The sequence below is a fragment of the Strigops habroptila genome, chromosome 4 (genome assembly GCF_004027225.2).
Source record: "Strigops habroptila isolate Jane chromosome 4, bStrHab1.2.pri, whole genome shotgun sequence".
In the NCBI taxonomy this organism is placed as follows: Eukaryota; Metazoa; Chordata; class Aves; order Psittaciformes; family Psittacidae; genus Strigops; species Strigops habroptila.
In genome coordinates, this window is record NC_046358.1 from 43,676,906 (window position 1) to 43,693,058 (window position 16,153).

Consider the following 16,153-nt stretch of genomic DNA (forward strand, 5'->3'; position numbering starts at 1 on the left):
TGGCATCATGTAACAACCTATTATTTTATTGCTTTGAGCAGTCTCATCAACTTGCCACGAATGACACTAAGTATACTAAAGACATGCAACATGGCAGTAGTCTACATTTTAACTTATCCTTAGGGACTACTTAACCTCCTGTTTTACTTTTTCCAGACCAAAGCAATGGTAAGGATAACCAAGAGATAATATATATATCATAACTATGTAAAGGTCAACAAGGTTTAAACACGTTGAGTTCTACTCATAAATATTTCACTAATAGGAGTGTATTTTTCATCTTTAAACCCCAACACTGGCACTTTGATAGGCAGCAAATTCTTCTGACTGAAGAGCTAAAATGCATGGTTCCTGAGTTTAATCTCTCCAGATATGTGCTTGAATGCCAATGTCAAATATCAAGGAGTGGTAAAAACTCTTCTATTACCATTCCTTACATTCCATACATATAAAGGTAACTGACTGCATCAGTGCGAGTGCTACAATGTGCTCAATTCTGAACTTGTTTACATCACCTTGACTCCAATTAAATAATTTTGGATTCACATCAGAGCACTTTAGAACCTGGTCCTACACTCCTCTTATTACTAACCAAGTGGCAGCTTTACTTTTTTTATAGGACAGAAAGGGCAAACTAGTTTTATTACAGGTTGACCGAGTTCAGGATTGCCTAGGTTTAGGCAACCTACATTGCCCCTTTGGATATCTTTGAAGCAAATGGTTTTAGTGTTACTGCACGCATTTGTATAATGCAAATACACTCAAAACGTCCCTTCCTTGGCAAAAAAAAAAAAAAAAAAAAAAAGCACTATTACTCAAGGAATCATTTTTTTAATAACAATAAAAATTGATTTGATGTGCAAAGTCATTAATGGCTACTATTAATATTTTCCTCACTGAAAAACAGGAAGGTGGGGGGAGCCTCAACAACAATTTCATACATTTACGTGTTTTCCAGGCTGTTGGATAAGGCAGGGTGTTTTTCCCCCAACTGGGATGGCTTGAGTTAGATTTAAAATCAGTTCCCAGAGGAGGCTGATAAATGGATTAAAGTGGAACATAAATTCTTTATGTCACCCAGTCCCTTAAACCTTGATGTCAGTAACATGCCTAATCATTCCATTATTATAAACGTCAAATATGTTTTACATGTGTTAGAAAGAGTGAATGGGTACTAGAAGAAATGAAGACTCAGGAAACTGTAATGCTATTATGAACTTCCATGCAAAAAATATCTAAAATATTAGAGTGTTCACCCATTAGTATTTCGGATTCTTATTTTCTTATAATTTGTAAACTGTAAGGTACATCACTGTATCCATTGTGCTACATATACTTTACTTTCCCTTAATGGCACTGCTTCTATGAGCTAGCATAACTGAAGAGTACAAATTTTTTCAGTGGTTAATTTGAGAAACAGTACACAGGAATCATGCTTAAAAACTATGAGAGTTTTTATTCTACTCAGCAAAATGAAATGCCTCAGCTGAAGCAGTGTTGCGCTGGTTTTTAAGAGGTTGCAAAGCATAGAGAGAAAAAAAAATTACAACTCTTTTGGAAAAATGACTCACAAAGAAAGACTGAAAGAACTGGGCTTGCTTACACTACCAAACAAAAACAGAAGTGGATCAGCACTACAATAGAATCATAGAATCATAGAATAGTAAGGGTTGGAAAGGACCTTAAGATCATCTATAATAATCCTGAAACAAGTGAGAAAGACAGTGATTTACCATTCTCCCCTTTCTTCAAATTATACAAAGTAAGTTGTTTCATGTGCAATCCGTAGGCTTGGAATTAAACACTAGAAACAAGCTTTCCAAATTCAAGCGAAGTAAAATAGAATCATAGAATCGTAAGGGTTGGAAAGGACCTTAAGATCATCTAGTTCCAACCCCCCTGCCATGGGCAGGGACACCTTGCCCTAAACCATGTGGCTCAAGGCTCTGTCCAACCTGGCCTTGAACACCGCCAGGGATGGAGCATCCACAACCTCCCTGGGCAACCCATTCCAGTGCTTCACCACCCTCACTGTAAAGAACTTCTTCCTTATATCTAATCTAAACTTCCTCTGTTTAAGTTTGAACCCATTACCCCTTGTCCTACCACTACATTACCCTAAGGAAGAGTCCCTCCCCAGCATCCTTGTAGACCCCCTTCAGATACTGGAAGGCTGCTATGAGGTCACCACGCAACCTTCTCTTCTCCAGGCTGAGAAATACTAGAACATGTTACCAATGGAGACTATGAAAACCTCAGTATGGAAGTGTACAATAACAAATTAGAAATATTTAGGTATGAGACAGTGAAGTTATACTTGATACTGACAAATATCTGATCTGGTTGACTATGTGATCTCTTGAGGTTAGCTGCATTACACATTTCTATTATTCTGTGGCCACAATCATTCAAAGAATATTATAATTCTTCCACAGTGAAAATACTCAATATACTCAGTATGTGACAACAGGTGAGAATCCTTGGCAAATAAAGCACTAAGCATTTTAAAAAGTGACAGACACCACAGCTATTCAATATAACTCCCTAAATAAAAGGTGACAACTGAAATTTCACTACTGGGGGAAAAAAAAGAACCTACCCCTAATCTATTTCTATGTCCCTTCCCAAAGTTTATCTAATTTTAAATAATCCAAATTTCCCTAAAAATTGTTACACGTTTAAGAGTTCCATTTTGGTGTATAACCTTGATTCAGTCCTTCTGTTTACCTGTATTACAAAACAGTTTTTAAAATTTCTGATTTTTCCCTCCTTTGCCTCACTTGCATAGAAAATTTCACACCTCTTCAGTACTACTTTTTAACCTTTAAATTCAAAGTTTGGCTTCACTTATTCTTTACTACATGCTGTCCATGTCATACATACCAAGAATAATCTTATCAGCATAGCCGCTTATTGCATAAGCACTAGCATGAAGATATATATTAGCAAATGTATTTCGAAAGCACTCTAGTGTATATTTTTGAATACTTTTGTGTATATGTGCATATATATTTTTTCATTCAGATATATGCATGAGAGAAATTTAAGTTTGAAAGACTTAACTCAAACTGTTCACTGCTTTGGGCTTTCCAGTGTAATATGCCTAGGACCCAATTTTTCAGAGTACCGTGTTCAGTACTCTGTACGTCAAAGGTACAACTTCCATTAAATTCAGTTCTATTGACAATCCTTAACATTTAGTGCTGTGAGGCTCTCAAATGTAAATTCTTGGCAGAATATATTCAGGATAATCATATCGCTTAATGATTGGCACCTAATTTAGATGCCTAATTCGTGAGGTTAATCCTCCAAGGCTCCGCTACCATTGACAGAAAGAGGCAGCCCTGCTCTCTCTGGCTATGCATCCCTATTTCCTCCCATGTGCTGGCTCTAACATTCGTAACGCTGTTCAGTGAGTTGGATTCACAAGATGATTTAGCTGAACAATAATACTGGGGGAGGGAGAAAGGAGTTTTGCATGTCAACTTATCAGGTGGATCAGCTGATCTATCTGGCCATGAATGTACACAATCAGCAGCAGCAGTATTACTCTGAAACAGGCCAAAGCAGATTGGGATGATCTCTTTAGCCAGCAGTTTATGGCACCTACATAATTAAATTAGATGCCTGGCACGGAACTATGTGCATGTTGTGTCAAAAAAAGGCACATAGAAAATTCCATCAAATGATGTCTGAGCTTACACAAGAAGTCTGTAACAGAACCAAGGAGAGAATCAGTATTTCCTGGGCAGCAAATTACCTTTACCCTTCAATTTTCTTCCTACATTTCCTGCTTCCTTCACCCTGTACATATTGCAAATTCTTCAACAATTGAGGCAAAGGTCCTACAGAAAACAATCTAATCTATCACACAACTGCAGGGTTTTCTCTGTACAATGAATAAAGCTGAAATCTCTCTGAGAAAAAGCAGTAATTAATGATACTTTAACACATAGAGACAAAAAAGGGGAAATTAACTTCAAATAATTGAATTTGAAACCAGAAAGGTATTTTCATATAGGTTTCTGTATCTGACTACTGAGAGCTTAAAAAGGCAAATCCAAACTCCAGAAACTTCATTATGTGTAAGTACAGTAGAATCAAATGGCAGGGTAAGAACACTTAGGGCATGTTACCATCTCAGTTATAGAAATTGATTTTTAAATAACTCATCATTTTCAAAAATCTTTTACAGCTCGTTACAGAAAATACATAAACATGCAGCTTAGCATCATAAAAGTGGCCCAAGTCCATTAAAACTGATGGACTTGCAATTGACCATAGACCAGGCCCCATGCATATAAAGCAGTGTTTTCAAAACACTATGAATGCAGACTTTTTTTTTTTTTTATTATTTCAACAAGCAAATAAGTATTTTAAAGAAAGATATACTGGGTATAGTAACAGTACAGAAAACTAGATTAATTTGCCTCAATGACTTCTGTGATTATGAGGAAAAAATCTGAAGACACAGAAGGAAAACGATACCTTCCTGACTTTTTTAACTGGTATTCTGCTATGCATAATTATTCTATTGCTGTCTTGTTCTTCACACTGTTGTGGTACCAAGCAATCCCATGAATACTTTTAGCAAAAAAACCCCAGAAACTTATGGTGACTTATCATCTTGTGAATTGGCAAAACAGTTAATGTCTAACAGTGATGCATAGACCAACTGTTCCATTTTTTATTTGTTTGTTTAATACAGACTGAAGCTATCATGGTTTGCTTCACAATACAATCACTTGCAGAAAGTACATTAAAACCTATGGATATAAATTCGGTCATAAATTGAAGGTTCTCCTTGTTTATGAGGTAAAAACTGTATCCTGTGGAGGTGTTTATTAGACCTTTTACAGATACAGTTGCTACCAAGTTAAGTGGAAGCATGCTCAAGTTTACCTTACAATACAAAAATGCCAAATAAGAAGAGCTGAATTTCACAACAAAAAAAAAAATCACACAAAATATATGAAAACCTGAAGAATAGTCATAGAAACATGTGCACCAAAGAGAATGAAGTGGGAATATTACAAGAATTAAGAAATTGTAGCAAGCACTCCAATCAGTTGCAAATGAGATTCTAATCTTACTCTAATTCTCAACACAAGCATCTACAATCAATAGATTAGAACACATATATGACTACTGGCAGTCTTTGCATTAATTTTGTTACAGAAAGCAACAGTGACCAAAGATTGTGTCTATGAAGAAATCAGGTGGTAAAGTAAAAAGATAGCTGTAAGGTCATAAAAATCAAATCAAAATTTGCACTTTGTGCATGAATTGATTCCTCATAATATCATACTATAATTACTTACTCTTCTGTGGAGAATAATGAATGGTATTTTAACTCTAAATGTGGCGGTAAATCACACTATGCAATCATCTTCTTAAGGTAATGTGAGACACCTAGTAATGTCACAGTTAAACTATCAACTAACACAAAATAAAAAACCAGACCAAGGGTCCATTACCTACTGTCCTACACCAGCTGTGGCCAAAACTACCTGCAAGGAATGATGGTCATAACTGGAAGTCTTCTGCCAGGTGTTTTTCTGCCTCCCTGTCTTTATTTCCCCCCTACAGCTTACATGTCCTCTTCCTTTCTTCCCCTTCATTTCTCATTCCCAATCCCTTTTTTTTCCCCAGTTTCTTTCCCTTTAGTCCTCTTCCTTCTTGGAAGGAAACTTAGTTTATATAATTGATGGAGTAGAACCTAACCCCAAGTAAAAATGATGAGCAGCTGCCACAGGCAGATACCAACAAAAAAATAGAAGCAGAAAGCAAGCACATAGCTACTTCCTGAGAACGTTCCCAGCATGCAATTATTTGCAGCTCTGAGACTCCCTGAGCCAAAGGAAATTAAAGATTTTCATGTTTTTGTGGTTTTCTTATGTATTTCATCCAGTTATTTACTCAACTTACTCCCACAACATCTTACAATACACGTCAGCAGCTTAATTACACATGGTCTGATGTTCTATATAGTAAGACTGTAATGGCAGTTGGATTTCTGGGAAGAAAAGTATTTAATGAACTATTTCTGCTAGGAGCATCTCATTTTTTTCTCACTGTGTTTTTGAGCATTTTATTGGAATAGTTTTGTATTAACTAATGGAGGAAGAGTGGCTTATACTTTGCATACAGAAGTTCTCATCTGTTTCACATTTCATCATGCACAATGTTTCTCTGCAACAAAAAACAGGAGTTCACATCTTTGAAGGCGGTTACCTCATTATGACAGCATGGTATTAGCTCCTCTTTGTTTCAGTGAACCTTCATGCTAGAAGGTTATTTATTTTTCTTTTTTTAAATAACTTTGAAATCTACAAAATCTTGTTCCAGTAAGACAGTCTACAAAATTTAGTATTCAATATACACATAATACATACATCAGATGTTTGTAGTCTGGTCCATAGACTTATAACTTCATCCTGCAGTTCTTCTAATCTGTCTCATTTCTGTGCAATGTAGACGGAAGTGTCATTTGATCTATAAATAAAAAATAAAAAAAAAAAATCAAGAAATGTACTAGTAAGTGAAGTGAACAGAAATAGAGGTTATAGATATTAGCATTATGGTTTAGCAAAAAACCCCACTTTCTCTAGAAATTATGCCACAACAAAGTAGCAAAGTGCTGTTTGGCTGCCTTCCCCCCCCCCCCCCCCCCCCCCCCCAAGCAGCACTATTGGTTTTTTCTAAAGGAGCAGTAGTAGTGGTAGTAAAGGAGCATGGTTTGTTTTTTTTTTCAGATTTCAAAAGTAAAAGTCGTAATTCTCATCTTTGGAAAGACAGGGGAAAACAACCCTTTCTATGGCCCAAGAAAATTATATCCTTTAAAGAAGATATCAGATTGAAAGGAACACACCCTTCCCTCCCAAACACACTATCTCCTACTACTAAGGATACTATATGATAGAGCTAAAGAAAATAATCTTTACATTAAATAATACTCTCCTTTAAATAAATACTCTTTTTCCAAGTTCACATGGTTGGGGTTTTTCTGGTCTCCGAGTAAGCAATGGAATCTGTAATTTAGCTTATCTTCACTGGATTTTCTTTTACTGTGGAAGAACTAATGAGTTCCAAACATGTATATGTAGCCCATAGTACCAGAAACAGCCGTTCCCAGGAAGGTTCCTGGTTCCAAATAAACTAAAATCCTCCAAGTGATGGAGGGTTCACTGGGGATTGTCAATCAATTAGAAACCAGTCTCACAAATATTCCTAAATGACTGACCCGGCTGACATACCCACACTATTTGTTTTTACTTTTGCAACAAACTTTGTCATTTCTGGATAAGATTTAAAACAAACAAACAAAACCACCAAAAACCAAAAGCCCAAACACTTAAAATGTGTAATCTAAAGTTTTCAAGAAAGAAAGTGAACGGAACCTAAAATCTATACAAATAAAATTAAAAAACCCCAATCAATTTCTTTAGACTTAAAGCAAGTTTCATGGACTTAGTGCCTGAAACCTCAAGGTTAAGGCTCCACTAGCCAGTATACAGTTCATGAATGAGATTAAACTGGCATTAAAGGGAATATTGGTATTTATCAGCCACATGCATGGTTAATTCTCTTTACATCCTCTAGTTCTTGCACGTTGCTTATGAAAGAGCATATCTATCTTCCAAGTTATTAAAAATACACGTAACACAAACGCTTGCCACATACTGATACTTTAACAGTATTTAGTAATATCATTTGCTATCAACTTTGAAGTGAATCCAAGCAGAAAATTGTACGGTTTTCTCCTAAAACTGCACTGAAGCCACTCCTGGGAACACGTGCAGGCAGCAGGCCCCTCGGGCCCTGTCGGGATCTGCGGCCCCAGCCCCACTACTTCACCAGTTATTTTCTCTTTAAACCGGGACGAAAAGAGTCGAACTGACTTCTGGACAGGGCCTTGAAAGTGATGCTCTAAAGCCGTAACACAGCAGGGCTCACATCCCCCACCCCCGGGCAGCCGCAGCGGTGCGCCCTGATGCCCACCGCCCATGCGAGCCCGGACCAGCGCTGCCCTGCGCCACCCCCAGCGCCTTCCGCCTTCGCAGCGTCAACGCAAGTAGCGGCTTGTCGGGGGCAAAGGCGGGCACGCCACCGGCCAGTGAGGCGCCAGGGTCGTCCTCCGCCCCCAGGCGAGGCAACCCCCCCGTTTAGCACAGAGACGTCCTGTCTCTACCGCAAATAAGCGCCATTTCCGCACAGGGCCGTGCGCCGTTCCCCACTCCCGCCTGAGCGGCTGCGCAGAGCCGAACGGCGCGGGATGGCGACTCTCCCCGCCTCCCCCGCACCGCCCCGGCCCGGCCAAGCCGCGGGGCGGAGCTCCGGGAAACGGCTGCTACCGCCGCCCCCGACTGCTTCGGAAGCGGGCTTGTAGTAAAGGGCGCCCTGGGGTTACCCTAACCCTCGCCCCTTTGCCACTGGCCTTCCGCTTCGCGGTGCCGGGACCGCAGCGGTGCAGCCCGCTCCCTTCGCCCCTCCCGGCGCCGTGAGGCTGAGAGGCGCGAAGCATGAAGCTGACCAAAGCCCAGTACGATGAAATAGCGCAGTTCCTGGGGCACGTGCAGCCCACCCGGCAGAGCCTGAGGAAGCTGAAGGAGAGGTTCCCTAGGTAAGTGCTTCCTGCCCTCCGGGGCCACTGCCCGGCGCGGGGCGGGCGGCTGGGGCCCCGGGGCCCGGCCTGCGAGTTCTCTGCAGGCGGGCAAGGGACCGCAGGGGCAGCCCGCCAGCTCCAGCAGGTGCCCCCAGTTCCAGGCCCCACACGGTACAAAAATCACTTGGACACGCACACGGTCATCGACGGCAAGTGGCAGCTTCCTGAAGCTGCTGCTGCTGCTGCGAGCAGGGTACTTATGACTCTCTGTGACGTGTAAAGCTGTCACAAAATAAAGAACGTTTTCCTATCTTCTGCCACAAGTCCAAATAAAAGCTCTTGGATCCCTTCATAGGGCTCATGGGCACCAAGTGGATCATATCAACAAAGCCCTAAGGCTCAGCCTGTTCCTCTGTGGCTGACACCAAGGTTGTAATCCGGCCTGCGATACCATTGCCCCTGAGTCTTGGGAAGAAGGGGCTTTCCAGACCCATGATTATTTACGTGGTGCTGCTCTCCAGTTGAAAGCTGGAAAAGGGATCATCTTATATGTGAGCATTCAGCCACTTCCTCTCGTGAGCTGTGTTCAGAATTGTCAAAGACATTTGCAAATGACCATAGGCTGGTATCAGAAGGTGTGCATGACAGGATGTGCTCTCTGCACTGATCTTCATTGTCAGAATTTGCTTACTACCAACAGCAGTAGAGTTACAGAGGACATGTTACAGGGTTCTCTTTCTTCAGATTTGGGGAAGGATTACTAGTGCTGAATTGGGTGGGAAACCAAATCGGGTTCTATGGGGAAAGGCATAGTGCTGTTTTTAAAATCACCAGAAATAAGAAAACTAGCTTTTAAAGTGCAGTGCTTACTTTGGAGAGAGAAGAGGAAAAAAAGTAAACCAGAAAATCTTTCATGTGATTCCTGAGTGAGCCTTACTATTCTTACCACACCTGTGGCTGAGGAAACTGAAGCTGTGTATAACTTGCAGTAAATGGATGAAAAGCCAGCATGAATTTAGGCTTTTAAATTGTCCAGTGAAATCTCCTTTTCAGGACAGTGTGTAATGTAGTTAAAAATCAAGCTGTTGTAGAGAAGAAATGATGCTAAAGCAATGTGGTTGGGTCAGTGACTGCATTGAGCTCACCTTGCATGGTACTTCTACAACTTGGGAAACCACTTACTATGACAGCATATATCTAAGGAGCTTAGATTTGGCTTTATTATTTTAGTGCTAATGAAATTAGAAGAGAGTGTATGTATGTGTGCGTGCATGCATGCACACATATGCAGTTGTTCTCGTCTCCCTATAAAACTGCCTTGAAAGGTCAGAATTTGGGTTGGTTTGCCAGATCAGTCACTGTGTGTAGGAACCCATTTCCAAGACATCCAGAGACGTGTCTCTTAATAGGGAAAATAAATGTGTCAGAAAAAGACCAGGCCTTGCTGCTGATACATTTTACTTCCTAGTGCACTCCTTTGATGATGCAAAAGATCCATTGACTCCTCAGCTTCAGAACCTGATGACTCCTGTGTGCCGTCTTAAGTGCAGAAGAGGAGGCTTTTTCCGTCATGTGTTTATAACTGTGGATCGAGAGGGGTCTGATTGGACTTTTTGGCTGCTTTTTTTCTTTGTGAAAACCAAAATCAAACCAACCAAACCCTCACCCCACCCACCCCAACTTTCTGATTTAGTCTTTTTAAGAAAATATTTCAGAATCTGTCATGGCACTTGCAAGGTAATGAAGGTGTCCATAACCAGTTTATCATTATATGGAAACGGTTGCTGATTCAAACTGGAAAGCACTAACATCCGTAATAGCTGCTTTCACCTTGCACTTTCAATCTTTCCCCGGGAAGGATCAGTATTCCACTGGTAATGCAATACATAAATTCACAGTTTTCAAGTATTTTTGGTTCCTACTGCCTCATAGATCTTGGCAGTCTTTGGATTTCTGCGTTAATCTGCTCAGGTTTTTTTTCTAATACTGTCTTGCCTATTGGTTCCTCCATTGGTCTGTTGTGTTTCCTGAAGAGTCACAGCTTATGCTCCTTATTTGTATTAAGTATCCTTCGCACTTTGTTATGGGCCTGCTCTTGCTCTGCAATTTCTCCCCAAGAATAATTTGTAATTTCCATATAACTATTGCCACAATTTAGTGTATACAGGTATGCTGTGTGGTCACTGCCAACATGACCTGTGAATCTAATTTTTAACAGGGTAGTTTGTTCTTTACTATATTATTGAACTATGGCAGGAGGTGAGGTTATTGCTTCAAAAGGGTTTTGCCATATGACTTACTAATGTCAAGTAGTCAAAATTAGACTGCTTCTAATACTGTTTTCTAAGTATCTTTATACAAGCATTGAAACTTTTTTTTTTTTTTTGCAATTCTGTAACATTGCAGAGAACATGGTTTAGTCTACTTTGCTTAAAATAGAGTTATTTTGCAAAAATAGAAATTCAGGAATCAAACTGCTGGTGTGGTGGTGGTGGTGGTTTGTTTTTTCCATTAGTGCTGCACTTTGTATTCCATGCCTGGCAATTACCAATGTATTTATTCTTCAGGTATTTGTTACATGCTTAGCAATTGTCTTCTAATGTGTTCATGTTTAACAGTAGGATTTTTGGATGACCTGAGGATTATTTTGAGCACTAAGCATGGTAAAGCCAGTATTGGATCATTGATACATAGTTCCTTTGATCTTCTTAACATGTATTCTACCGGCCTGATAATTCTGTATATTGTGTTGTGCTTTTCTAAAGTATACCACATTTCTGCTTTGTTTTTCACCAGAATTTATCTATTTGTTAATAGTTTGTGGTTTTCTTTGTAACTTCTGTATTATATTCTTCTGCTTTCTTTAGCCATGGGCTTATGTTTTTCTGTGGTACTATTCTTAATGAGACCTAGTGTCTAAATTGGATTACCCATTGTAGAAAATGTAGGGTAATGCAGGAAATGCACCAAGAAGGTTACAATCTCTTTATTTTTGGTGCTTGATTTTCTACTGGTCCAATTTCCCTTTCAGTACCTTCACTTTCATTCCTGTGAAAGAATCACTCTTCTTTTTTAAGCCTATCTGAGTGCAACCTGTGTTTTTTAGAGAGTTTCAAAGTACTAGGATTTCGAAGTATTAGAATTTATAGCAGCTGCTCTGTCAGGTCTTCTTTTCTGTGCATCTGTTCAAGGAAGTACTGCCCAATTGTGTTCTTTCTGTGGAGGCTTCCTTCCTAGTGATCAGGAAGAGCTTTTGTGACAGCAGAAAGGTAAGGGAAGATAGCATAAGTGTGAGAGAATAACTTTTTTTTTTTTAATTTCCTTCTTCCTTTCCCTCCCCTCCACCCCCCGTAAGCAAGAGGAAAACAGAATTCATGTGTTCATATTGATATATTTGATATTTGAGAATGGATATTTGATTTTAACATCTGTAACTTCATGTTAGATTGTTGGAGTGCACACGGTCTTTGTTCCCAGAGCATATCAAGTGATGCACGTTCCTCTACGTTCATGACCTGTCTTCTTCATTACTTATTATCACTTCAGGTTTTACACACATTTTCAATAATTGTATTGCTCTTTCTCCAAATTGCTGATAGCTTTTTTAAATGACAAAGCATTTCAACAAAATTTTTCATTTTTTAAAAAGTACCTGCATGGTAATGCCTTGCAATGTAAATTGGAAAATATAATCTGTTTATTATTTGCTCACTTTTGTCACTTTCTCTGTGATGGTTCATACTGAAAGGCCCTAAAGAAGTTTAAATGTGTGGCATCGATGTTATTTCTTTTATCAGCTAACATTTTTTCTTCCTCTTTTCCATTGTCATTGTTGCCTCTCTTTTTGTTTTTTAGAATCGGGTAAATAGGCCTCTGATCTTCCTCTTCCAGCTAGTTTCATTTGAAAGGAAATTCATTGCTTTTTTGTGAATAGTTTCATTCCACTTTTGTGCTGTTGCTTAGGTTATCCAGCAGTACTGATAAGCCTAAGACGGTTGCAGTGGGAAACTTCTTTTTTCTTCTTTCCTTTCCATTTCCGTATTCTGGTATCTGCTCCTAATGTAGCCTGGAGATTGAGTCAGGGTGGAAGGAGAATTCTCTGTCCTCTCTCTAGTGCTCCTTAGAGTTGCTGTACCCAGAAAGGAGGACTTGCAGTGAAGCTCAAGAGCAGAGAGCAGCTGTCTGTCTGTGTGGGTTTCAGAGCTCTAAGCTCAGGACTTAAGCATAGGTGTATTAGGTAAATCCTATCTATAAGCAGGCAACCTACTGGTGTATGACACTTTAGTTGTGCTCTGTTCTGCCTGGAAGGGCTCTCATCATAGCAAAACTGACATAATTCTTGTAACTTCTGCTGTCCCTGCTCTTCTGAATAATTGGTTAATTCTTTTGGAAAGCAGAGGAACTAGGCTGTGTTTCTTTACTCTGCAAACACTGATATAGCAAATCTCACTTAGAAAGTTTTGTGCCTGTGAGTGCTAGAAATGTTTCTTTTACAAAAAAACAAAGTATAAAGGCACATTTTAAGCTCCCTCTTATTTTCTGTATGTTCTCATTACTGAACAATGAAATAGATTCATGCTCTGGCTGTATAAACCACCTCATCAATTTCAGTAGGCCAGCTCATGAGAGAAAAGAAAGTGGACATTAGGAGATGCAGAGATTTGGAGGGAGATGCTTAATGGCCACTGGTGGTTTTCCACTCTATTTTGAAGTGGCAAATACTCTGCATTAGTGTATTATGTTTAAATGTTGTGGGGCATATAGCTTGAGCAATTATGAAAAGAGTAGATTTTTAAAGGTTTGTATTTAATTTTTCTTTTATGCTAGACTTCAGAGTAAACAAAGTTTTACACTACTGTTTGTTTTTGTCTATTATACGTACCAAAAGCCGAATATTATTTAAAATTTGTTACGTACTTACAGCTGCGTTTAATCTCACAGGTAAACAGATTGATAATAAGTGAGAAAGAAGTCTTGGCTCATTATTTAAAAATAAAATTAACAATATAAAAGTTTTCAGAAATTCGCTACAATAAAATGTAGCATATTCAAAATAACCTTAAAATGAAATAAAAATTCACTATACAAAGTCATTATATGAGCTCTGAACTGATGTTGTTCCCTTTGGAAAGATGTTCTTGCGATTTGAACCCTTGCTAGGAAATCTACTGTATTACAGCTTTGGTAAGATAAACCAGAGGCTGGTACAGGTTTTCTCTTTTCACTTAAATGCCAGTGAACGAGCCTTAAAGAACTCGTAACTGGTGGGATTTGGTATGTTTTGTTAAAAAAACTATTTGCTTATGCTGTGACTCTAAATAGGAAGGATACTAATCCTCTCCTGTAATACAAAGTATTGCGTGACAGAATTGAACTAAATCAGTATATAACTCAGGAGAACTTTGTCTCCTCCATTATTCATTAGGTTAAACATAAGATACTTATTTAAAAGCTAGCTATTGAGAGCAGTGGAAGCTTTCAGAGTAGAATGTGAAAAAATATTTTTGCTCATTGGGGGCTCTGCAGTACTAACAGACAGGATTTAGGCAGAAAATTCTTATGTTGGCACATGTAAATTCTAGGTCTTCAGGACACAGGTGCCTTCTGGATTTGTTTGGAAAGAAATGGAGAGGGTTTTTTCCAGTTGTTTGCATTTTATCTTTTAACTAAAAAATAGAAGACACGTTAAGCACATGTCAACATGAAAGTTAATTTTGAGGGAAGTCCACTGTAGTTTTCTGTTACAATTTTTCTAAGTGTAATCATCCTCTTCCTTGCAACCATTCCCACATATGTTGTCCATCCTAGCAAAATACAAAGTTATTTTAAAGGCTAGTCTTGAAATTCCACTTGAAATGCACAACTAAAAGGTTGTGCTTTCTGAATTCTTGAGTACTGGTGAGTCTCTTCCTTCTCTCTTGACCTTTTCCCCTTCCAGTAGGGGAAGTGCTGCCATATGGGAGTACAGTTCATTTTATACAAAAAATAATCACATAGAACAGGACTTACTAAACTTGTGAAATTCATTTTGGCTGAGTAAAGGGAAAGCCTTTTTGGCTTGAGGAATTTATACAAACCACTTAGAAGCCAGTCCTATATCTTTTTAAGATGCGATGGTGAAATACAATGGTTGGAGGGGGCCTCTTAAAGCAGACATGGAAACTAGTTCCCTATAATTTGAAAGTGCATTATCAGTCTATTGTAGTTGTGTGCTAGGTGCTCTTGTTTAATACAGAAGAAAATAAAGGGAGAAAGAAAGATAAAATAAAGATATAGAGATAAAAGAGAAAGGGGGGGGGGGGGAGAAAAATAATTAAAGGGAGAAAAATACAAATGAGGGAAAAGAGAGAAAAAGCCAGAGAAAAAAGGAGTGGGAAAGGGAGGAAAAAAAAAAAAAAAGAAAATTGAAAGAAAAAACTAAAACAGAACAGGAAACAAAGGAAGAAGAAAAATAAGTGAAAGAAAAAAGAGAGGGAAAGAAGGAGAGGAATTAAGAGAAAGAAAAACCAAAAAAAAGAGAAAATCCTTCTGTATGTCAAAGCTGGGGGAGTTGTCTTGATCACAGTGTACATTCATGAAGTTTAATTTGGTTGTACTTTTTGCCACTTCACAAATTCCATGGTTGTGATAATCACCAGTAGGATATCAATGTAAGTTTTGTGGCACTGTTTTTTCTAAGTGTTTCATTCTAAAGCAAGCTTGGTGTCATCAGACAGACCAACAGATGTCTGTAGATTTAAGGGCCAGATTATGGTGGTTGTTAAGGAAGGATGAAGTGGAAGTTTTAACTCTGACCATATGTGCATTTTAATTGACTTGTGGATTTTAGGATACCATTATGTTCATGTTGCTTGTACTTAAGGACGATGATGATAAAAATGGTAATTCTTGGTTGTATTTCAGAAACAGTTCCATACTGTATCATTCTTCCGAAGCCTGCAAACGAGTCTAGGCTAGAGTTTTATGAGCCTAGAGGAGGATTTGCTACATCAGAGGGGAAAATATTTTATTCATGCATTGTTTTTTAGACAATCATATTCTGGGCTATATTACAATGGCACGATAAATCGCTGAATACACTGTCTGCTGAATATGACCTCACCATGAAAAATTTGATGCATTTGTGTAGGAAAGGTTGGAATATATCAACCTTAGCTGACAAGGGACTTTGAATTTTGACCTAACACAGATGACCGTTGTGTGCAATAAAAGTGAGTTTAATCTCCAGGTCAAGGTTGAGGTGAACGGTAGGGCAATGTGGATTGGTTTGCACTGGCTATGGCTGGATCACACCTAGCAAGCAAAGAAATCCAAGGTCTTTGCATTTCAAAGTACCAAATGCTTATTTACCTAAAGTTTACTTATATCTGTTATACCACCTTCAGAAACTGTGCTGTACTGTAGTCAGCTAACTCTTCCGCAGCTGTGGACTAATTCGTTTGAAGCTCAATGTTTCTGAATAAGCGTGAGGTACGTATATTCTACTCCTATCATTGAATAGGTAAGCTAAAAAAAATTTCTCCTCTAGCATGTAGAAGAAAGACTGTC

General features: G+C 38.8%; 1 protein-coding gene and 1 long non-coding RNA gene across 6 annotated transcripts in view; one reads left to right on the forward strand and one right to left on the reverse strand.

Moving 5' to 3' along the window:
- LOC115606261 overlaps window positions 1–8,332 on the reverse strand; it is a 150,079-nt gene extending 141,747 nt beyond the window's left edge. For 2 of the 3 annotated variants that reach the window (XR_003990867.1, XR_003990868.1), the window contains exons 1-2: window positions 8,192–8,332; window positions 6,396–6,495 (exon numbers count right to left, since the gene is read on the reverse strand). This is a non-coding gene — a long non-coding RNA (uncharacterized LOC115606261). The other variant, XR_003990869.1, reaches the window with a different exon arrangement.
- Window positions 8,223–16,153, forward strand: part of C4H15orf41 (chromosome 4 C15orf41 homolog) — a 140,677-nt gene continuing 132,746 nt past the window's right edge. The window contains exon 1 of one of the 3 annotated variants that reach the window (XM_030481860.1): window positions 8,223–8,623. In XM_030481860.1, coding sequence (XP_030337720.1) covers window positions 8,523–8,623 — 101 coding nt within the window. In that variant the 5' untranslated portion in view covers window positions 8,223–8,522. The remainder of the gene's footprint in view (window positions 8,624–16,153) is intronic. The other 2 variants (XM_030481862.1, XM_030481861.1) reach the window with 2 other exon arrangements.